The sequence below is a fragment of the Dipodomys spectabilis genome, unplaced genomic scaffold (assembly GCF_019054845.1).
Source record: "Dipodomys spectabilis isolate Male_0828 unplaced genomic scaffold, ASM1905484v1 ptg000302l, whole genome shotgun sequence".
NCBI lineage: Eukaryota > Metazoa > Chordata > Mammalia > Rodentia > Heteromyidae > Dipodomys > Dipodomys spectabilis.
Window position 1 is genome coordinate 430,096 of NW_024870979.1, and position 24,148 is coordinate 454,243.

Genomic DNA, 24,148 nt, shown 5'->3' on the forward strand with positions numbered 1-24,148 from the left:
CCGGTCGCTGCTGCGGGTGGGCTGCGCCGCCCGCGCGGTCTCGAGAGGGCAGCAGTTGGGGGGCAGGCCAGGTCTGCGCACCGGCAGGTAGGAAGCGGAGGCGGGCTCGTGGGCGGGCAAGGGTGTCACCGAGGCCGGGTGCGGGGGGAGCAGAGCGGGGGGTGACCCCTCACGGCTGGAGCGTCCCCACGAGGGCGCGCGGCCCGGGAGTGACCCCTGACCCGTCCCGGGCGTGTGGGCCTCTCTCGGGTCCTCGGGAGTCTCGACGGTTCCCTGCGCCTCCGGGGTTGCTGACGGGGCGGGAGGAGGGCACCGGGCGGGGCATCCAGCATCCCGGACCGGTAGTCACTGGACGATTGATTAGGACGGCAGCGGGGTCACGCCCCTGCTCCTCCCGCTTTGACCGGACCGGGCCGTGGCCTGGATGGCTGCTGATAGAGCTCCAAACCCTGAAAAGGCGATTGTAGTTACAGTGACAGACTCCAGAAGGTTCCAAAGTTAACTCCAGATTCCGATCGGTAGTCGTACGGAGTTCTCTCGTGTTTACCAGAGGACAGGATGTTGCTTTCTGCTCCTTAGGTTACGTTACTCCCCCAGCTCGTGCTGCTGCTTCGTGTGTCTGCGTGATCGCTTACGAACTTACCTCTTACACCTACTTCCCGCGCCCCATCCCACAAATCTTTTCTTCCTGTTCTTTTCCATAGCATTGTAAGCTCTTGAGCTCTTTTAAATGTGCCCCAAGTCCCAAGTGTCTTTGCTTTTGTACTTGTTTCCCTTCTTGTCCTGGAGGATCCATCTTCCATCACATGAGTTCCCTCACCTTGACCTGCCTGCCACTCTGGCCTCCAGGTGTTGGGCTGGTGCCTGCACATTAATGACCTGTTGAGTAATCTAAATTCCGCCTTGAAGTGGAGCTCCTTCCCCCTTCAAAACCTGCTTTTCTTCCTGTGTTTCTCCAAATCATCCACATTTAAATCCTTATCCCACTTGCTCAACAACATTTCTGTGCACTTGATAGCTTGATATGTGCCAGTCACTAAGACCATTGGTATATAATGGTGAGCAAGTAAGTCAGGAGCAGTAATTCTGAGACTTGAACTCAAGGCCTGGGAGCTGTCCCTTAGCTTTTTCACTATACCCCTTGAGCCACAGCTCCACCTTCCAGCTTTCTGCTGGTTAAAGTAAGCATCTCACTGGTCACAATAGCTAAACGGTGGGATTAGCCAAGGTGCCTACAACAGATAAAGAAGATAGTGTACATTTATGTCAAGGAAGATTTCTCTGCCATAGAGAAAACTGAACTTGTCATTTGCACAAAAATGAATGGAACTGGTGGACATGTTGAGGGAGAGGAAGCCAAGCTCAAAAAGCCAAATGCCCTGTATTTTTGCCTATATGTGGAAGCTAGACCTGAAAGGCACATAGACATAGAGTGAGATGAGAGAGACATACATACATACAGAAGTGTAGACACACACAAGACATGATTCTAACTATAGGCTTACATAGGGGGATGAAGGGAAGCAAAGAAAGATGGATTGAGAATGAATAATTTCAAAAATAAAGTGCAACTGTGTGTGGATGGCATAAAGAACATACTGACAGCTGCTGATCAATAGGGGATTGGGAGGTGGGGAAAGAGAAAAGAACACATGGGTATTGTGAGAAAACATAGTACATGCGTGTCTGAAGTAACATAATGAAGCCCCATGGTGCAATTAAAAAACAAAAAAATGAATGACACAAAAGTGAAACAAACAGGCTTGAGGGCCAGCCAGCCGAGGGGAGAGGCTAACCAAGGTGGATGGGGGGGGGGGGGGAGTGGGAATAGTGCAAGTAGTTTATTTGCATGTAGGAAGAAAGAACAATGGAAACCGTTTTTAAGGAGGGGGAGTGGGATGTGAAGAGTGATGGAGGGGATGAGGTTTATATGGCTACATTGTAGGCATATGTGAAAATGTCACAAGGATGCAAGGAAGCCCCCCCCCACCAAATGTATTCTAGTAAAAAATAAAATATTGGCAAGGATATGGAGCTGGAGCCCTCATACATCAGCTTTGCTGGTAGCATTGTACTAGACACAGTTACAATGGAAAAATAGTTATCAAAAAGTTAAACATGTATCTTCCCTGTGATCCAGCAGTTCTACTCCTGGGCATTTACTGAAGAGATAGGAAAAGACATACAAAAATACCTATAAAATGTGCATAGCAGTATAGAATAGGCAAAATACTGGTGGTCCCCCAAAGATGCCCATGCTCTAGTGGCTGAAACCTGTGATTATGCTATGTGGCAAAAAGGACTTTGCAGCTGGAATTAGTTTACAGACACTAAGTAGGGAGAATGTAGGATAATCACATTCCCTTACAATAGAATAGCAAAGAGAAACAGACATGGCTACTGGGAAAGGACAAGCTATTGGTTCTGAGATGTAGGCCTACTCTCAAAGACCCCAGAGGAAGGATCTAGGAGGTAACAGTGGCCTCGGACCAGCTAGGAAATAAGGGCCTCAGTCCAATACCTGAATGGAACTGAATTCTGCCTGAGAATTGAAGGAACCAAACTGAATGAACCTAGAAATAAGGTTTCACAAAGAAAATCAGCCCTGCCAACACCTTGGTTTCAATCTTGTAGTAGAGAAGGTAAATCTAGAGTACTGTCTAGGAAGCTGCATTTTATCAAATACCTCTACAAATAATCTTTGGGTGACATTTTGATAGTACTTTTATACGTTATTCATTAATAACATATATATAATAACATGATATATAGATGACTTACATTTATAAATTTATAAATATATAAATTTATAAATATAGATTAGATCTTTCTATTGAGCCTACATTGCTTATTAAGCCATCTTCCATGAATAATAAGAACCTTAATCTCAACATGTTAAAATAGGGAATTCATCCTTTGTGACAAGTCCATTTTTTTCCAGTATTACCTTTCTATGGCAGAGTTTATCCATGCATACTCAGGAATTCAAGTCAGAGATGGAGTCATATTTAGCTCTTCTCACTTACCCATTCTCCTCTATTTTTGGGGGGAGGGGGTCGGTTGTGGGGCTTGAACTCTGGGCTTGGGCACTGTCCCTGCATTCTTCTGCTCAAGGCGAGCGCTCTAAAACTTGAGCCACAGTGCCACTTCCAGTTTTCTAGTGGTTTATTGGAGATAAGAGTCTCACAGGGGCTGGGAAGGTGGCTCAGTGGTAGAGTGCTTGCCTTGCATCCATGAGGCCCTGGGTTCGATTCCTCAGCACCACATAAGCAAAAAGAAAAAAGCTGGAAGTGGTGCTGTGGCTCAAGTGGTAGAGTGCTAGCCTTGAGCTGAAGAGCTGAGGGACAGCACCCAGGCCCAGAGTTCATGCCCCGTGACCGGACCCCCCAAAAAAAAATAAAAAAAAAAAAGTCTCACAGACTTTCCTGCTGGCTTTGAACCCGATCCTCTGATCTCAGCCTCCTGAGTAGCTAGGATTATAGGCGTGAGCCACCAGCATCCGGCTAAGATATTAATATCTCTCACAAACACTGATGCAGCAAAATACTAGAAAGTCAAATCCAGCAGTATGAAATGAATACTTCCATTCACATAAACCCTGGTAGTCAAATATCTATAGCTGCCTTCTTTATGATCACTAAAAACTGGAAACAACTCAGATAACCCTCAGCAGGAGGGTGTACAGACCAGTATATTTGCTCAATGGAAAGGAACCAGTCAGTCAAAAGAATAAACTGATACATATAAAAACACAGGTGAGTTTAGTGTATTTTTCTAAGTAAAGGAAGCTGGACTTGGGCTAGGTTCTGTAGAATCCTGTTGACATGACATTTTTATAAAGGAGAAAACCATGAGGACAGGACCCGTGGCTGGACTACAGCGACACACAAAACATTTGATAAAACATTTATATCTTGAGTATGTTTGTTCATACTCTTGGATCTGTACATTTAAAAGGCTGAATATTGTTCCGATAATATTATTTCCTACTATTGAAATCATTCCTTAAGTGAAAATTATCACCACATTTTCCATCCTGACCTTGAGAGAGAACATGCAATGCTGTTTTTTCCCATTTAAGACAGGTTTATTTTAGCAGCTCAGTTTTGGTATATTTAACTTTCTGTCCTGCATAGGTGGATGTACATTAAACCTCATTTGCTCTTTGCTGCTACCTGGCCTGGAACAGAAACAAAGCATGCTTGGGGGAAGCTTGACAGCATGTAACTGCTCAACAGAACTTTACTTCGATTCAGACTTTTGTGCCTGGTTTTCCTCTTGCTCTTTCTCAAATCCTGAACAGACAAGGGATGTTCCCTTGGGATACTGGGCACAGCACTTGCGTAGTTGTTGGATGGCAGCCTGACACTTTGTTTCCATGTAGTTGTTGGCTTGTAAACACTTCTGGATTTCACAGGCTTGTTTCTGGCATGGATCCTTTTGGGACATATTGTGAAAATGAATATAATGTTTCTTGGGCTAATGATTCTACTTCAAGAATAGCTAAGCTACAAGTTCTCGGTCTTCTACCCTGGTCCACTCAAGCTGAGATCAGGAGGCAAGCCAAGGACTGGCCAAGGAGCATCTGGGCCAAAGTTGCTGGAGACTCGAGATTCAGGGGCTGTGACTTGGAAATAAAACAAAATAAGATAAAAATCGTAACTGTTTTTTCGACTGACTTTTCAGAGTGCCCCAGGTTCAAGGGCTGGGGTTTGTGCCAGTGTTGTAAGGTTGTCCCCGAAGCAGTGGGCCACCCACAGCCCTCCTTGGCAGGTGAGTAGAACAAGAGTGCTGTAATGTGGAGGAGAGAAGTCTCACATAACATGTGGCTTGATGCCCTCCTTCCTTCCCTTCCTTTCCTCCCCTGATACATAGTTCAGGTCCACTAACTAAAAGAGACACGTGTGTGTGTGTGTGTGTGTGTGTGTGTGTGTGTGTGTGTGTGTGTGTGTGTGTGTGTTGTGAGGCTTGACATCAGGGCCTGGGCACTGTCCCCGAGCTTTTGTGTTCAAGACTAGCACCCTACCAGTTGAGCCACAACTCCACTTCCAGCTTTTGTGGGGTATTGTAGGTAAGAGTCTCAGACCTTCCTGCTCAGTCTGGCTTTGAACTATAATCCTCAGATTTCAGCCTCCTGAGTATTTAGGATTATAGGCGTGAACCACCAGTGCCTAGCTCAGAGACCACATTTTTAAGAAATGCTTACAGATTTTGTCAGGAATGACCTGTTCAAGAGAATATAAGCAGCTCTGCTAACTCCTTCCCTACACATGAAGTGCTTTAGGTGAAATGTAATAGAAGTTTTCAGAGGAAGAAAAGAGGACAGAGGTCATGACACTGAGGGGAATGTTGAGGAAACTATAGAGCTCTCAGAACGTTTTTGTTCTTACCGTGCATGTAAATCTAACGTCAGCTTTAGCTTTAACCGTGCATCTGATGGTTTTGAAGAACCACAATTTCAAGGACATAGGGGCCAGGAAATTGCCTCTTTCTAGACTAACTGAAAGGAGCATGAAAATGTGGAAATTGGGATTCTAAACCCATTTCATTGTGAGGTTGAATTCACCATGTCCTCATGGTTCTTGGAATCCAACATTTTGGAAACAGTTTGGTGTGGCAGAGATAAAATTTGAAACTTCTCTGTAGGCCAGAGCACAAAGAATATTCTTGTGTTTTGATATCTGATGTACTTAAAAACAAAACAAAATAGCCGGGCGCTGGTGGCTCACGCCTGTAATCCTAGCTACTCAGGAGGCTGAGATCTGAGGATCGCGGTTCAAAGCCAGCCCGGGCAGGAGAGACCATGAGACTCCTATCTCCAATAAACCACCACAAAACCGGAAGTGGCGCTGTAGCTCAAGTGGTAGAGCGCTCGCCTTGAGCTGAAGAGCTGAGGGACAGCGCCCAGGCCCAGAGTTCAAGCCCCATGACTGACAAAAAAAAAACAAACAAAAAAACCCTAGAGATGTAAGTACATGAATCTGACCCTTGCGGAGATTTGAGAATCATAAACTTACAGGGAAAGTTCTATGAGAAACATACTGCAATCACTTAGCCAAATAGTGTAGCCTGAGAAAAGCCGAGGCACACGGAAGGACCCTATTGGAAAAGTAATGTATTAATAGTTTAGTGGAGGCCCCTGCAGAGCCAGGCTTTAAGGTCTGTGAAGGCCGGAGGCTCTGCTGAGGTTTATATATCTCATGTTCTTGTCCCTGATGGTCAGTAAATATTTCCTGAGTGAATAATGAGGAAGGGTGATCCTAGAGGTGAGAATAAAGCCAGAAGTCAGGGTGTCATCAGAGTTAGAGAGGGAGAGAGCTACCCATAAAGGAGATTTGGGAAAGGCCTTGCGTGCGGTCAGCGGCTCTCATAGCCCGTGTTAGGGTCGAAGGAGCAGTGCATTCATTTACTCTGCATTTTTAGCTCAGCATTCTCCAAGAACCAAACAAGTCTGTATACAGCTTTGCCTTGGTTTTCTGAGCACTTACTTTTTTTCAGTCTTGATTTAATTTTCACAAGTATTTAAGTCTCACAGACAAGTAATAGCAACATATTAAACAAGAAAATTTAAAAGAATGACCTTTAAAACAGTAACCTTCACAAGTTTACCTGTTGCTCAAATAATTTGCTTAGTCACCAGTTGATGGATGGAATCACAATTAAACAATGTAAAAGCTCATGCAAGTAACTTTCCCCAACCTGGGTAAAGCTGCTAGAAACTTTTAGTATGTTAAACCAAGGGACTATTTCTCACATCATCCCTTCAAGCATCGTCCTTCTTTTCCTTTGTAGTAAAAAGTCTCAGTCTCCAAAGACAATCTGATAGAATTCTAGAATTCTGAGTTGTTATAGAAATGACTGCATCATATTTAGAGTGCTTTGCTTAGCTGATGAATTCACTGACGACAGGTCTTTGGAATGAGATGCCAACACTTAAATTTAAAAATTCTGAAACAATGTCCTGTGCTACCCTGAAGGAGTTAGAGAAAAGCTAACTACCTCTATGAGATGTAAACGGGTTCTCTAGCATCTCTTCATGTTTGCAGGGCAACAATTGTAGGGCATGTTTGTGGGCATATCCATCCCACAGGCCACCTGAGGCCTGCAGAATCATTTGCTTCCTGACATGATAGAGATGTAAGCATCTCCGTGGCTGTCTGTAGCCCAGCTACTTGTATTCTAATTTTGTATAGCCCTTTATTATAAATATCCCAACGACCCTTGACAGAAAAAAGTTCCCTCTCCCTGCATAGGACCTTCAGTCATCAAGGATAAATATGTATTATATATGCTTGTGTGTATTAAAAGGTGTATCTTATAGTTTTATTAAGAATTTAAATGTCTATATTGGTATTCTGATTATTAACCTGTATTTTTCTAGCTTCCAATTAGTTAACTTTCATGATTGGATGCAATTTGAGTAACAATAATTAAAGTACCCAGTAATTTATTCTCATAAATCTATTTTTTTATTTTTATTTTTGTTTTTCTTTGTGGGGCTTGAACTCTGGGCCTGGGCACTGTCCCTGAGCTCTTCAGCTCAAGGCAAGTACTTTACCACTTGAGCCACAGCGCCACTTCTGGTTTTCTGGTGATTAGTTGGAGATAAGAGTCTTGGGGAATTTCCTGCCCGGGCTGGCTTTGAACCACGATCCTGAGATCTCAGCTTCCTGAGTAGCTAGGATTACAGGCATGAACCACCGATGCCCAGTTGTTTTAAGTTTGTTTTTTTTTTTTTAAGGAGAAATTTTGTTTTAATTGAAACCTTTTTCTTGAAAAAAATCTAACTCTGTAGACAACAATCACGGGGATGTTCACATGTTCTTATAATTCAGAGAAGCACTTGCAGTTAGATGCACATTCAGGTTGCTCCCATTCCCCTGTCTGCAGGATGTCTGTGGGCGCTTGTTGTGTCCTGTGTTGCAGAAGAATAGGGACCTCCGCTCCCCTGCCAAAAAGCCACACAACATACTGGAAAGATATCCGTGAGTACAGCTTAATTATAACATTTTCTAAGAGAGACAGTGATGGAATTATGTATACATTTCCAGGCCCCATTGGACCACAAAAACTTAAACCTATGGTAAGTCTCCTTTTTTTTTTTTTTAATATCGGTTGTGGGGTCTGAACTCCAAGTCTGGGCGCTGTCCCTCAGCTCTTCAGCTCAAGGCCTAGCGCTCTACCACTTGAGCCACAGCACCACTTCTGACTTTTTTTTTGCTTATGTGGTGCTAAGGAATCGAACCCAGGGCCTCATGCATACAAGGCAAGCGCTCTACCACTGAGCCACCTTCTAAACCCTCTATACTAGTGGTTTACCTTAAATTTCTAAGCCGGGAGCCAAACATGATTGTTTTTCTTTGAAGTTCTTTCTTCTCCCATTTTTTCCTGTCAAATTCGTACTTATAAATGTAAATATCACTGCATTCTTATTAAGCTTTTGCAAAACAGGGTAAGGTGTCATACATCTCTGTCAGGTTCTAGAAATAGAGAGTGAGCAAGGGGTAAACTATGACTCTTTTCTTCCTGCTGATTGTGGGGCTTGAACTCAGAGCTTGGGTGCTGTCCCTCAGCTCTTTTGCTTAAAGCTAGCACTCTGCCACTTTGAGCCACAGCACCACTTGGTCTTTTTTACTGAGCTTGTGATCTGCCTCATCTACCCCAGACTGTGGCCATGCCTCTCTCAAGAAACTTCTCTGGAACTCTCAGCCAGGTTAGATCTGTCATTTGTCATGCAATAGAGTCCCGATATGGCATGGTTAATTATCTGGTATCTCCCATGAACTCTGAACTCCGTGAGGGCAGTGTCTTGTTCATCCCTGGTTCTATTACTGTTGGTGCCATACAGAGGCTCTTCAAATCATATTTGGTGAATAGAAGAATGGGATAACTGCCTGTTCTAAGCTCTCTTGTCTATATTTGTAAAATGAGAGTATGGGTTGATAACAATAGATTATATTAATAATCAGAATTTTTACCCAAATACATATGAAAGACACTGTTGCCTATTTCCTGACACATTTTTGAAAATGAATTTCATCCCATTGAATTTTTCTTTCTTTTTTGCAGGAAATATAATAAAATTGACTGGATCCCTTATTTTAGGGTAAGTGTTTTCTGCTGACTATTTCTTGGCTTCATGATATTATCCAAAATCTCAAGGAAGTGACTGACCACTAGGTAGCCGGGAGTAGCTAAAGGATGCGGGTTTGATGACTGGTTCTCCTACTTCAGGTTATTTTGATCCAGACACTCTGCTTTCTGAGGAATGCTTTTCTGGGCCCAAATGTGCACTGGGGATTTTACCCTCTGATTATTCTGTTGATGTGAAGGGTCACACGCGACTGCCTTCCATCAGCCTCCTGGAGTCACAGCTTGTGCTAGGAAAGTCGACCTCATTACAGCACCGCAAAGCTGTCCTGAAAGAAAATTGAGGCACTCAGAGAAAACATATTGACATCTGTTGTATTTGTGCAGTGACCCTATTTCTAGTAACTAGTTTTCATTCTTTATTCCTTTCTGAGTGAGGATAAGTATGTGAAGTATATATCTAACACTACTATATTTGCTAACACTTGGTTTCACTAGTATAAATATAAAATCAACTCATACATTTTATCCAACTCCATGCATTTCTTCATGACAAAGCATATTTAGACGACTTCTCTGGGCAAAGGGTAAACATGTGCCTTCCACACACCCTCTACCCCCCGCTGGTTGTATTGAGCTGAACTCAGGGCCTGGGCACTGTCCCTGAGTTCTTTCTCTCAAGACTAACACTCTTCCACTTTGAGCCACAGTGCCACTTCAGCTTTCTGGTGGTTAATCGGAGATAAGAGTTTCACAGACGTTCCTGCCCAGGCTTGTTTTGAACTGTGATCCTCAGATCTCAGCTTTCTGAGAAGATAGAATTGCAGATGTAAGCTACCAGCGCCTGGTTATGTCTCACTTTTTTTTTTTTGTTGGTTGTAGGGCCTGAACTCTGGGCCTGGGCACTGTCCCTCAGCTCTTCAGCTCAAGGCTAGCGCTCTACCACTTGAGCCACAGTGCCATTTCTGGCTTTTCTGCTTATGTGGTACTGAGGAATCGAACCCAGGGCCTCATACATGCAAGGCAAGCACTCTATCACTGAGCCACCTTCCCAGCCCCATGTCTCACATTTTAAGCAGACTTTAAATATACTTCTTAGAAAAGGAGAAATTGACATGCTGCTGATGTTACAATTAATTGGCTAATCTTATTGAGAAAAAGTTTGATACTATTTTTTTTTTTTAATTTTTTTTGGGTCCGGTCGTGGGGCCTGAACTCTGGGCCTGGGCACTATCCCTCAGCTCTTCAGCTCAAGGCTAGCGCTCTACCACTTGAGTCACAGCGCCACTTCCAGCTTTTTTTTTTTCTGCTTATGTGGTGCTGAGGAATCAAACCCAGGGCCTCATGCATGCAAGGCAAGCACTCTATCACTGAGCTACCTTCTCAGCCCCTTGATACTATCTTCATAGTTGGCCAATATACGTACTGTCAGAAAGTATCTAATTCCGCTTCTAGATAAGTATGTAAAAGAATATTTACACCTGTATACAATATAGATTTGTAATAGGATTATTTACAGTTGACTCAAAGTAGAACCATCGTAAATGTCTGTTAGAGTGAGTAATTAAGCTCTGATATATTGATATGGTGAGTGAATCACTTACCAAATAAAAATAAAAATTCAGGAGCTACCTTTAATGCAATAGCATGGGTATGACACAAACAAAAGACTGAGCCAAAGAATACATCTGGGGTGACTGCACATGTGTATAATGTGCACATGTGATGGTAAAACTGTAAAGAGGAGCAAGGCCATTACTATAATTACTGTTAGACTAGAGAGGATGAGTGAGGTGGGTGGGGGGGGGCCGGTGGCTCACGCCTGTAATCCTAGCTACTCAGGAGGCTGAGATCTGAGGATCGCGGTTCAAAGCCAGCCCAGGTAGGAAAGTTGTGAGACTCTTATCTCTAATAAACCACTAGAAAATCGAAAGTAGCGCTGTAGCTCAAGGGGTAGAGCGCTTGCCTTGAGCTGAAGAGCGCAGGGACAGCGCCCAAGCCCAGAGTTCAAGGCCCACGACCGACCCAAAAAAAAAAAAAAAGAGAGAGAGGATGAGTGAGGATCTTGAAAAGCTGTACTATGGGCCTCTGTGCACTCTTAATGCTCTGTTTCTTGCCTGGATATGATCATGCTGCTGTTTGCTATTATTTTAAACAGAGGTGTGTGTGTGTGTGTGTGTGTGTGTGTGTGTGTGTGTTTGTGAGCATCCTTTGCACATTATTGTATGTTACATTTTACAATAAGAAAGGAGTTTACTATGAAAAGCTCTTAGGCGACATTTGGGTCCTCAATTTATGATGACTATTCTGTTTCTTCTTTAAGTGGTTCTTTATGCTTTACATATGAAGTTCTGGCCCTGAAGAAGTCATTGACATTAGATACTGAAGTGGTAGAAAAAGAAAAAATGAAGTCATATATATATGTTCATACAGCTCCTTTAAACAAACCAGAAAATCATGGTAAGTTTATTGTAAAAGAAGCTCATCTTTCTGAAAAAGAAAAAAACAGAAGCTAGTTATTGAATTGAAAAATAAGACTCTTTAAAACACAGTATTAATGTCATAACTAACTCAAAGAAATCCCAAGCACATTCCTAAAGCATTAATGGATGATCACATTTTGGATTTCTGTATTTTACAAACTGCAACTGTCCTAGAATGCACAGAACCAGGAGCTGGCTGAAAATGGAATTCTTCTCATTGATGTCTGTCCAAAAATCATGATTTTGTCATTTAGCTCAAAGATATTTCTGCTTTACAGGAGTAATTCACGCAAACCAAACTTGAGATGGATTCATAAGCATGAATACCAGCTTATTGCCATCATCTGTCACAATCAGTGTCTTCACTAGTTAGGACATTCCCTTTCTCAATATTGAGGTCGCACATATGAACAAGACATTTTAGAGCGGAGGTGGATATTTTCATCAGCTATGGGTGGCTGACTCACCACACTTGACAGCCAGCTGTCTGCTCCTATGACCGCCAACTTGTGCCTGCTCCCATACTGCCACAATGATCAGTTTGTTTGTATTTATTCTTCTAGTACCTGTTTGTATTTCAGCCTGTCTTTGTAATTCTAGTCATGTGGATTATTGTTACATCTTTTTAATAGCTTTATTAAAAGTACATATTTGGCTCATACCTGTAATCCTACCCACTGAGGAAGCTGAGACTGGGAGAATTATGGCTCACAGACCAGCAAGGACAAAAAATTGTGAGGTCCTCTATCAACCAATAGAAAGCAGGGTATGGTGGCATACACCTGGTGTCCTAGTTATGTGGGAAGCCTCAATAAAAGGATTGCTATCCAGGCCAGCCTAGGCATAAAAGAGACCATATCTCAACAACAACTAAAGAAAAAAGGACTGGGGTGTGGCTCAAGGGATAGAACACCTGTCTAGCAAGTATGAGGCCCTGAGTTCAAATCCCTATACCACCAAGAAAAAGGGCAAGAGGGAGAGAGAGAAAGGAAGAGGAAGGGAAGCGAGGGACAGAGAAAGAGAGAGATAGGTGGAAACAGAAGGAAAAAAGCAAAGGAAATCTTTAAAAAGTATTGTCTAGGTTTTATGAAACTTTGCTATCATTTTAGGGATTGTCTGGCAGGCAAGAAAAGAACTTCACAAAGCAGTAAGAAAAGTATTAGCAGCATCAGCCAAGATATTACGGAATCCATTTGGTGGTAAGTCTCAGAAGGTAACTTTAATCCTCAGCAGAATCTAGAAGTAACTTAAATGACCAATCTAAGAATTTTTAATGTCTTATAGTAATACTCTTAATATCTATGGGAAGTTAACCAGCATTAGTCTCTTGAGCTGTATTTAGTTTTAAGGGCTTATTTTTAGACCGGTTTCTTTTACCTTTGAGTGATAGATAATAAATATTGAGGTTAAATATTTTCTAATAAATTCAGAAAATTTACTCAATCTTTCACATAAGGAGACTATTATGTGTACAGTCTATAGTATACAGCTATTAAAAAAAAAAAAGCTGACCGGATCTCTTTAAAAAGCTGGCATGAAGAATAGGTGGGCAAATTTTCTAGAATCAAAGAGATTAAAGAGATTTGGTCAAATCATGTTTTTAAATAGTCTGTAGAGGTATTTCTGAGTAAAATATGAATAGGATTTAGACTGGATTTTAGATGATTTGTTAATACTCTTGGGTGTGATAATTACACTGATTATGTGTGAGACAACACAGAGTTGTTCTGAGGAATGCAGGTTGAGCCATGAAAGGGTAAAATGCCATTAGATCTGCAGCTTCCTTTCATGCCTTTTGCACTTACATGCCTATAGATGAAGTAAATATGGCAGAATGACAATTATTGGATGGAGACGTGATAAGCATTTGGTTGCTAGTACGTTGTCCTTCCAACTTTTTGTGTATTCTATTTCTTTTTTTTTTGGGGGGGGGTGGGGGTCCGGTCGTGGGGCCTGAACTCTGGGCCTAGGCGCTGTCCCTCAGCTCTTCAGCTCAAGGCGAGCGCTCTACCACTTGAGCCACAGCGCCACTTCCGGCTTTTTTCTTTTTGCTTATGTGGTGCTGAGGAATTGAACCCAGGGCCTCTAGCATGCAAGGCAAGCGCTCTACCACTGAGCCACCTTCCCAGCCCCTCTATTTCTTTTAAAATACAATTTTTTTAGGGAGAAAGAAAAAAAGACCCTATCTAGAGAAAGATAACATAATATATAAAGCAAAAGCACATATACAGCCAGGCGCCAGTGGTTCACACTTGTAATCCTAGCTACTCAGGAGGCTGTGATCTGAGGAGTGTGGTTTGAAACCAGCCTGAACAGGAAAGACCATGAAACTCTCATCCCCCATAAACTACTCAGAAAAAGTCAGAGGTTGTGCTGTGGCTTACAGTAGTAAAGCCTCAACTTGAGCAAAAGCTCAGGGACAGTGACCAGGCCCTGAGTTCAAGCCCCCAGGACTGGCAAAACAACAACAACAACAATAACAAGCAAAAAAAACCCCATATATACATAATAGAGCCAGTATGAACAAGGAATCCGCTAGGGATAAGATCAAGCATACTGGTTATTACCAATATCTACCTATGGATTTAAATTGCTATTGTAGGCCCAAATATTTATAAATCACCTGAAATGAAGGATAAAAAGACTCCTTTCACTACTTATTTGTCATGTTCTTGGATCGTCTTCTTTCGCAGGCACCTTCAGCACAGTGGACTTAGAAGACCATGAGTGCGCCATGTGGCTACTCCTGAGGAAGAGCCAGGCAGACGACAGGACCACACGACTGGAGGCCGTGCAGGACATGTCGGACACCCACCACTGGCACGGTAATGAGCCGCAGGGCCGCGCGCACTCAGCTAGCTCCTCATGTCGCATGCAAGAGAAGGCATGAGACTAAGGAAAGGAAATAAGTCACAGTCTTGATATGTATTAAAACCTCGTCCAGAAATTTGAGAAGCAGCTCCAGGTTTGTTTGGTAAGAGCAGCTTCAAAACTGAGGCATGTGTATATATATTTATGCAACTTTCTACCAAAAAGAATTTTTATTTCCTCCAGAGAAGCTCATTAATTCTAGTGTTTTGCTTTCATTTTCTTTTGGCTCCCACTAATGAAATATGTTTAATTGCTTGATGTACTATATTCGGTTATATTTTCTTTCACTCTAAGTTTACCTGGCTCTAATACTGATCATTAGCTAAGTGTGTGGAGAGCATGCATATATATGTTTTTAAGGAGTATATTAAAATACTTTTAAAAGACGTCAGTGAAATATAAAAATATTTTAAAGGAGTATTTTAAAATAGTTGTATTTTAAAATCTTAGCTTTTCGGTTAAAGTACTTGAATAAAAGCTGCTCTAATTTTAGTACTTGCCCTGAACTGTAATTTTTTAGTGGAATCTTCATCTTGTAAAACTAATTGATAGAATTGAGAGCATAGCTTAGTGGTAGAGCACTTGCCTAGTATGTGTGAGGCCCTGGGTTAGATCTCACAATGGAAAGATAAAAGGTCAACATTAGAGAAGAATTTTTAATTTTATTGTTGTAAAGCTCGAACAAAACACATACTTTTGTAACAGATTACCAATACAGGATCATTGCACAAGCCTGTGACCCGAGAACTCTCATCGGACTGGCACGCAGCAAGGAGAGTGATCTCCGCTTTTTTCTCCCACCACCTCCTCTGCCATCTTTAAAAGAAGTAAGTAAATAAAATCATCTAGAGAGTGAAAAAACATTCCCGTGTATTATCTTTATCTTGTGTGCAAATTAAGCTTTCAGAAAGCAATTGCTGGCTAATTTTTACCAGCAGGTCAGCTAGGTCATGAAAATGTGATCTTTGTTTTCATGCACTGATTCTTTCCTCAGTGGCGGTAACATTTGCCCCTTTGTGTATCACTGGGAGACCCCTCACACACCATTATCTGCGAATTGAGCCCTTAGGTTTTCATGATCAGCTTTCATAGATCAGATCAACACTCTTGACATTTTGGGCCAAATAATGCTTGGTTGGAGAAGGTTTCTGGGTACATTGTAGGTTGTGTTGGCAGTGTTTCTGGACTCTTCTCCCTGGTGCCAGTATCACTTTAGTTATAACAAATGTCTATAAATGTTTCCTGGGACATGACAGAATTAGTGCATGTTTCTTTAGCACTTTGTTTAGACTAGAAAATGAAATGTCTAGTTGGGTGCCGGTGGCTCATGCCTGTAATCCTAACTACTTAGGAGGCTAAGATCTCTGAGGATCATGGTTCAAAGCCAGCCCAGGCAGCAAAGTCCATGAGCCTCTTTATCTCCAATAAACCACTAGAAAACCAGAAGGTGCTATGGCTCAAGCAGTAGAGCACTCGTCTTGAGCTGAAGAGCTGAGGGATAGCACCCAGGCCCAGAGTTCAAGCCCCACGACCGACAAAAGAAAAGAAAAGAAAATGAAATGTCTAAAGCCTCTGTAAGCAGCAGTTTTGAAAATGAGAAGAGGAAAAATGCAGGAAATAGATTATCAGGTAAAATGAGATAGTAACAAGTTCTGGATTTTTTTTTTTTTTTTTCCCGCTTATGTGGTGCTGAGGAATTGAACCCAGGGCCTCATGCATTGCAAGGCAAGCGCTCTACCACTGAGCCACCTTCCCAGCCCAGTTCTGGATTTTTTTTAAGAAGAGTTTTAACCAGGAAGATATTATAACAATTACTTTGGAATCAAGTTGTCAAGAAACGCATAAGCTGAAAAATGACTTAATAACTTTCAATAGGTCCTCTAAGACAGAAGAGCACAGAACTGAAAAATAAATGGTTATTTACCTGGGTGGGCAACTGTTTTCAAGGCACTAGCTTATCTCTGCACAAGTGTATACTGTAGGTATATGTATGTGTAGGGTGTGTGCATATCTTGGCTTTGAGTCTTCGGGTGTTTTTGTTTTTGTTTTGTTTTTTGTGGAGTCTGTTTCTGAAGATTTTCTTTTCCTTTTACTTCAGGATTCTTCCATTGAAGAGGACCTGAGACAGTTGTTGGCTTCCTTACCTCAAACGGAGTTAGATGAATGTATCCAATACTACACATCCTTGGCTCTTAATGAGAGCAGTCAGAGTCTGGCTGCTCAGAAGGTTGGCTTGTTTATTCCTTCAGTACCAAGTTTGAGTGCTTCCTTTTTCCTAGACACTGTGCCAGAGAGTAGCACTTAGCACCCTAAGTTACTAAATAAGCATACTGACTTCTGCCTGTGAGCTGTGCACCAGACTAGGGTCCCCAAAGTACACGAGACATGCGGTACCTACAAGAGCCCTTTACTGTGTTTATAAAATCATTATAGCTTCATGTGCTTCAATTGAAGAATCTGCAAGGCTTGCAATGTGGCTTAGAGGTAGAGTGTTCACCTAACATGCTCAAGGTTCTGGGTTCTATGCTGAGCACCACAACAAACAAGAACAGATGGTAAGTTGCAAGATCTTAAGTGTCACATGCATGCTGGTGATGTCTAAGATGGTAGCTAACATCCAGCTTCCACATGGTGTCTATTCAGTAGGAATTCTAACTTCAAGTTTAGTCTGCTCTCCTGCAAAATCCTTCTTTGTTTTTTTCAGTGAATAACAGAGCACTCATTTTGTCCCTGAGCTAAACACCAGGAAAATCACTCGATTCCTTCCTCCCACAGCTAGCTGGTCAGCTGCCTGCTCGTGGCCATTGTCACCCCTCCACAGTGCCCAGCTCCATCTTGACTCTGTTCTCTTTTTCTCTTCCCTCAGAATTTAAAGTCTTTCAGCTTCTTAGATTGGTTCCTCTTTTGGGGAACAATTCCTGTTTGTGCTTTCATTCTTTGGTGTTGATTGCTTCTCTACATGGGTTGTGCCTTTTGACTGCAAGCCTACCCCTAACTTAATGGATTGTTTTGTAGAGGAAGCCTAAGTACCAGGGATTCTAGAATTTTCTTCACTAAGAAATTTTTCTGTTGCTTCTTCTAGCTATCTCAGGAGGTTCTCTTTTCTAGTCATTTTTTTTTTCACTTGGATTTTCTATGGTATTGAGGTAGTATAAATTTGGTCTTTTTTCTTTTTTGCTAAATTTCCCAAGTTGACTTTGAACATGAACTGCCTCAGCCCTCTTTCCCAATATCTAGGATTACAGGCTCAATTTTTTTTCTTTTTCTTTTTTTTTAATTGTGAAAATACTGTACAGAGAGGTTACAATTACATGTGCAAGGTAATGAGTACATTTCTTATCAAGCATTGTTGCCTCCTCCTTTGTTTCCCCTTCCTTCCCTTCCCATCTCCCCCCTTCCCCCTGCTCCCATGCGTTCCCCCCGCCCAAAGTTGTAAAGTTCGTTTTTCAACATAATATCTGTTGTACATCTCATTGTTGCAATGGGTCCATACAGGCTCAATTTTTATGAAGTGTATTTTTCACTTTTTTGTTTGGGGGACAGTATTAGGGTTTGAACTCAAGGCCTCGAGTTGCTAGTCTGGCACTCTGTCACTTGAGCTATGACCCAGTCACTCTTTTTTTTTTTTTTTTTTTTTTGCTTTGTTTTTCAGGTAGAGTCTTAAATTTTTTCTTGAAGTTGGCTTTGAGCTGTAATCTTCCTACCTATGCCTCTTGTGTACTTGGATCCGGGCATGAACCACTATGCTTGGCTTATTTATTGAGATGAGTCTCACTAACTTTTTGCCTAGGGTGGTCTTAAGCTGTGGTTGTTCAGAATACAGGCATGAATAACTGGACCTGACTGCATTTTTTGTCTTTTGTTTGTGCTATTGGTGTCAGATTCAAGAGACTCTGGACCTACCATTCTCAGTTACTTCCTATCTACATCTGTGTTTCCCTGACTATGCTCAGCTTCCATTTTCTTTAGGAAGTCAGGGAAAAACCTTATCTAACATCGGATAGTTTCAGCTTGTCCAGGGCAATGTTATTTATAGACATATTTCCTTCCTACCTCCTTGTCCTCCTTGTGGTCCTGCTCTTCATTCCTGAACCTGATGTGAGCACGTATATATCAACTTACCATCCCTCTGCTTGGAGCCTTGTTGCCTGCAGCTCTCACCACATGGTGCATGGCTGCTCCTCACCCTTCAGCTCTCAGTGGGAACACCTCAGCAACTCTTCCTCGTCTTTGCACTGTTCAGTACTGTATCAGCCTTCATAGCACCCATCTTCTTTGGTAATTGTAGTGCTTGCTTTGTGGAGCATTCTCATTGCTTTCCAGCAGTCTGTAACCACTCCAATACCAAGTGTATTACCTCATACAATAGTTCCTAAATAAGAAAGTATCAAATGATGAGTGGATAAACCATAATACTACCAAGAACTAGCCTGTGCAAGCTTGTATGTAGCGTAAATGAAAACGGGGTCTCTCCATTGTGAATCACAATGTTTTTGTGTGACAGAGACAAATTGGAGGTAACCCTAACAATTAACAATTAACTGGAATGCAGATTATATGGTAAGAATAGCCACTATGGAATGCGGTAACAGTGGTTCATACCTGTGATAGTAGATAGTTGGGATAGTAGAATGGGAAGATTGTAGTTCAAGGCCAGCCTTGGCAGAAAGGTTCATGAGACCCCTTTCTCAACCCATAGCTGGATGCAGTGGCATATACCTGTTAACCTAAACTACATAGGTGAGGTTCTAGACCAACCTGGGAAGAATGGTCTGTGAGACTCCTATGTCAACAGAAGGAAATGGACACAGTGGTGTGTGCCTGTCATCCTAGCAGTGATAGGAAGCATAGATTTGAGATTCCAGGCAGGATTGAGACTATAGCTCAAAGCAGCCAGAAATAAACAGGGCTAGAAGCATGGCTTAGTAGTAGAGTGACTGCCTAGCAAGCACAAGGCCTTGAGTTCAAACACTAGCACTGAAAGAATAACAAAAAAGGTGGAGTCTGGAGGATGAATGTTTGAAGCCTCTGAGTCTCAAATGATTTCAAAAGCAAAACAAACAAAAGAGCTGCGGGTGTGGCTCAAGAGGTGGAGTACTTGCCTATCAAGTGTAAGGTTCTGAATTCAATCATGTATATTACCCAAAAAAATCCATTTCATATTAAATCACTTATTTTAAAAACTCCATGTTAATGCAAATTAACTAAGACATAAATTTCTTAGCTACATATCTACAGTAATATATAGATTTAAGTTCCTTTCTGATTAAAAATTTCTTGTATGCATTGTTTTTATTAGTCCTTTTATTTTTATGTCTTATCCTTGTTATAAACATTGTCACTCTTTCCAACTTTCCCTATGCATTTCTTTTTTTGTTGTTGCTGTTGGTTGGGGGGCTTGAACTCTGGGCCTGGGCACTGTCCCTCAGCTCTTCAGCTCAAGGCTAGCGCTTTACCACTTGAGCCACAGAGCCACTTCCGGTTTCCTAGTGGTTTATTGGAGATAAGAGTCTCACGGACTTTCCTGCCCCGGCTGGCTTTGAACCATGACCCTCAGATCTCACCCTCCTGAGTAGCTAGGATGACAGGTGTGAGCCACCAGTGCCTGGTTTACCTATGCATTTCTTTTTCTTTACTTTTTTTTTTTTTTGGTGGTAGTGGTGGTACTGGTGTTTGGACTCCAGAAAAAAGAAAAAGGGATGAACTTGAATTCCAGCTTGGGAAGAATCAGATTCAGTGATCACCGTCATCATGGTCTCTATTTTCAGACTTTGGTTACTAGGCTTTCTGACTACTCTGTGGGCACGATTGGACAGTGACCCACAGAATGAATTATGAGATGCTGGAAGAGAGGCTTAGACCGTGAGGTTGACCCGTGTTCATACTCCCCATGAGCGGATACAGAAGAGAATGGACAGCAGTGTTCTCTCTTTGGGAGATAATTCTTTGAATTTTCTGTTCTAATAAACAGCAGAAATTTGCATAAAGTTCTCTTTAAATTTCCAACGTATTTTGAGTCCCTTTACGTATTGGAATGTTCTAATTCTGTAGCTAGTCACTTCCCATACCAGTTTTCCTGTCTTGGTTTCAGGGAGGCTTGTGGTGCTTTGGAGGAAATGGGCTTCCCTATGCTGAAAGCTTTGGAGATGTTCCTTCAGCCACGGTGGAAATGTTCTGCTTGGAAGCAATAGTGAAACACTCAGAGGTAACTTAAGTTTTCAAAATGCGGGTTACTTTGAAAAAAATTTACATATTGATTCACCTATATTATACAATTTATAAGCATTTTAAATTCTGCTTTTTCCCATTTAGAGATAGATAGATAGATAGATAGATAGATAGATAGATAGATAGATAGATAGATAGATAGATAGAGGCACTGTTTCTCAGTGCTCTTGCGCAAGGCTCCTACCACTTGTGTTCCACTTCAGCTTTTTGCTGATTAATCAATCAGACATAAGTGTTTCACAGACTTTCCTATTCAGGCTGCTTTTGAACTGTGATCCTTAAATCTCAGTCACCTGAGGAGCTGGGATTAGAGGTGTGAACCACCAACACCTGTCTCTAACTATTTCTGGAAAATCTTAATTTCATATAAAGAAAACAACCCATTGTCTAAATGTGACATTTGAGTTACACTGTCTTCTATTGCCTTTTTCAGGACCTCACATTTGCTAGGCAAGCGCTCTACCTCTTGAGCCACCTTTTCCATTTAGTTTTTTAGACAGTCTCATGCTAACTTTGCCATGGCTGGCCTGAAATCTAGTTCTTCCTGTTGCCACCAGGTAGCTGGGGTTCTAGGTGTGTTCCACCACCTATTTTTATACATATGATTCACTAATCAGTTAATTTCCATTACTTTTAATCAGAGAATAGAATAAAAAAGGGAAGTATAGATGGCCATACATTTAAGTTGTAACTATCAAGGATTTGTAACCTTTTTGGCATTATAGAAACTTTTCTGTCATGATCAGTTTAACATAAAAAGGACTGAAGCAACAAACTTTGTGGTGCCCAAATGCAACATGTTAACCGTCCCCTCCTTACCTGGCGATTTTAACTTAGTGGCTCTGGTATGGAGTCAAGGAATTTGCCTTTGGGCCTGGCGTCCCGGGTGAGGTTGATGCTAGCAGTCCACCCCAGTGGGGCGGAAACTGACCTCACCACTTTAATTCTGGGAATGTAAACCTGATTAAAAACATGGTGCTGCCTAGTCCTCTTTCGGTCCTACCTGGGGAATGAGGAAGTGAGCTGTGGGGGGCAGGTCATGTTAATAAGTCAAATTAGTAGTGGGAAGAGGAAGAGCCAAGTCTGGCGGTGAGTGTGGCTGGCTAACAACTTGCTATATATGCCTTTACTTTGCTTTTTCTTTTATTTCCTCCCACTAAAATTTCAAGTCTCTATTCTTTTTATTTGACCTCTTTTCCCTCTGCTGCCCTCTTCTTCCCCCTTGTCCATTCCTCTTTTCTCTTTCTCCTGAATCAGAGCTTCTTGCATGGATCCTCAGCTTCTCTTCTCCTCTGTCTCTTTCTCTGAATCATGGTCTCATGCATGCATCTTCAGCCCTTGATATTTCTCTTTAAGGCATTTCCAATTCCTGGGTTGCAGGCCAGCAGTGTGGCTGTAGGCATGGGGTGGGGGTAGGTGGAAAGGTTGCAGCTGTCACTTGGCTGACACTGGAGACCTTGTTTGCAGGACAAATCCAGCTGCTTACACAGAGGACTTCTTCCTGTTGCCAGGTGGAGGTTACTCAAGATTAAAGAACCATTTCAAATCAAACTACCAGTATAAATGGATAGAATGTTGTGATAATAATATTGTGGTTTCATTTGAGCAAGAGCACGGTCACTTTAAGAACAAGAAGTTCTGGTGAGGTGCCCTCTGTGTCCCAGTGCTTGTGAGGTGGAGACGGAGGTTTGCCTATTTGAGTGTGCTGTCACTGTCAGCACTCTGTCATTTCATATACTGACGCGTGCAACGTTAACACCACTCTTCTTGTTTGTTGTGCTAGATACCCTCGCACTGTGATCAAATCGAAGCCCAGGGTGGCCTGCAGCTCCTCCAGAGGCTGCACTACCTCTACAGAGACTACCCTAACGTGCAGCGAAACATCATGAGGATCGTTGGAAATATGGCTCTGAGCGAGCGGCTGCATGCTCCCATAGTCCGCTCAGGTAATGACCTCATCATGCCTTTGTTCTCCCCTGGCCATTCCTGACTTGTGCTTCAGCAGATGTTGGCTGGCTCGGGACGATCGAAGTTCCTGGTACTAGAGGAGCAGTGCGGACATGTTCGAGACTAGCTATTCCCACGCGGGGCAGCAGCCTTGTCGAGATGGCTGTCTCATGGTTCACATAGTTGGGATGTGATTTAGTTTACAAAACATTATCAGGACAAAAGAGTCCCAACATATAACTGTTTTTGCTTGCAAATAATAGTCTTCTCCCTCCTTCCTTCCTTAGTTCCATCACATATTAAGAGATGTGCTAAATTCTAAAGTGAGTTTTCTGATTTATCTTCTGGTGAATTGTTTATCCCGCCCTCTCATGCCTACATTTAAAAAAATTAATTTAAACTAAACATTTTTTGGTGTTTTTTGTTTGGCTTATGCCAGTACTAGCTTGAGCTCAGGGCTTCACACTCTCCTTTGGCATTTTCCCTTAAGTCTGGTGCTCTGCCACTTGAGTCACAGCTCCACTTCCAGCTTTCAGCTGGGTAACTGAGGGTAAGAGTCTCATGGACTGCCCGGCTTAGGCTAGCTCTGAGCCATAATCCTTTGCTGTCCGCCTCCTGAGTAGCTAGGATTACAGGCATGAGCCACCAGCTCCTGGTTTTTGTCAGACCTCTTGATTCTGTTCTGGAGATCATTGAGACCGTGTTCATTTTTCCTCTGTACTTTGGATCATTTCGGTTTGCCCATCTTGAAGGTCACTGATGACATGGAGACTCAGAGATGTACAGCAGGGCAGCTGTTGGTCAGACCCCTTTTCACCACTGTTTTCTGTGCTGACTTTTGCTCAGCTCTCATAGTTCCCAGTAGTCCATTTTTTTTCATTTTTCATTTCATTTAATTTTTTGCCTGAACTCTGGGCCTGGGCGCTGTCCCTCAGCTCTTCAGCTCAAGGCTAGTTAGCTCCACCACTTGAGCCACAGCACCACTTCTGGCTTTTTCTGCTTATGTGGTGCTGAGGAATCGAACCCAGGGTTTTGTGCATGCAAGGCAAGTGCTCTACCACTGAGCCACTTTCCCAGCCTGCAGTAGTCCAATTTTAATTCTGCTGCCTTACTGTTTTATTTTCTCTTTTCATGTTCCCATTTTGTCTCTGTGCATTTTGATCAATCAGACTGGCATCAGAAAGACAGACGAGGTTTTTCCTTTAGGGTTACAAAAGTTAAAAAGATAGTAATAATGTTCATGTGTGAAAGCTGGCCTGATCCTCCTGGTTCATGGGAATGAAAGTTGATTCTGTTTTATCCGCAGGACTTGTTCAAGGATACTTCCCAGGCCCTGAGTTCAAGCCTGAGTTCAATATTACACACACACACACACACACACACACACACACACACACACACACAAAATGAATGCACATAGAGACAGCCAATGTTGTGTAAGTTATAGGTATATAGTTGCTTTTTTTCAAAAGATTTAGATGGGTGTCTACCACACTTCTAAGTTTAGTTACTGTAAGGATAAAAATGGA

The 24,148-nt window shown here is 42.3% G+C and overlaps 2 protein-coding genes across 4 annotated transcripts in view; one reads left to right on the forward strand and one right to left on the reverse strand.

The window, feature by feature from the left end:
* Nucleotides 1-2: 2 nt before the first annotated feature.
* Serac1 (serine active site containing 1) overlaps nt 3-24,148 on the forward strand; it is a 35,660-nt gene continuing 11,514 nt past the window's right edge. Inside the window, exons 1-11 of one of the 3 annotated variants that reach the window (XM_042702073.1) lie at nt 3-87; nt 4,687-4,773; nt 7,891-7,985; nt 9,070-9,106; nt 11,414-11,550; nt 12,683-12,772; nt 14,267-14,398; nt 15,150-15,271; nt 16,543-16,671; nt 20,536-20,649; nt 22,456-22,618. In XM_042702073.1, the coding sequence (XP_042558007.1) occupies nt 7,892-7,985; nt 9,070-9,106; nt 11,414-11,550; nt 12,683-12,772; nt 14,267-14,398; nt 15,150-15,271; nt 16,543-16,671; nt 20,536-20,649; nt 22,456-22,618 (1,018 nt within the window). In that variant the 5' untranslated portion in view covers nt 3-87; nt 4,687-4,773; nt 7,891. Of the gene's footprint in view, nt 88-4,686; nt 4,774-7,890; nt 7,986-9,069; nt 9,107-11,413; nt 11,551-12,682; nt 12,773-14,266; nt 14,399-15,149; nt 15,272-16,542; nt 16,672-20,535; nt 20,650-22,455; nt 22,619-24,148 lie in introns of those variants that run through there. The other 2 variants (XM_042702072.1, XM_042702074.1) reach the window with 2 other exon arrangements.
* LOC122127546 (cx9C motif-containing protein 4-like) lies at nt 4,147-4,613 on the reverse strand. The gene has a single exon (XM_042702075.1). It carries the CDS (start codon nt 4,447-4,449, stop codon nt 4,243-4,245), a length of 207 nt encoding a protein of 68 aa, XP_042558009.1. The 5' UTR covers nt 4,450-4,613; the 3' UTR covers nt 4,147-4,242.

Bases quoted from the DNA above. Each gene is read 5' to 3' on its own strand.
- LOC122127546 (XM_042702075.1), bottom strand. From the start codon at position 4,449: ATGTCCCAAAAGGATCCATGCCAGAAACAAGCCTGTGAAATCCAGAAG.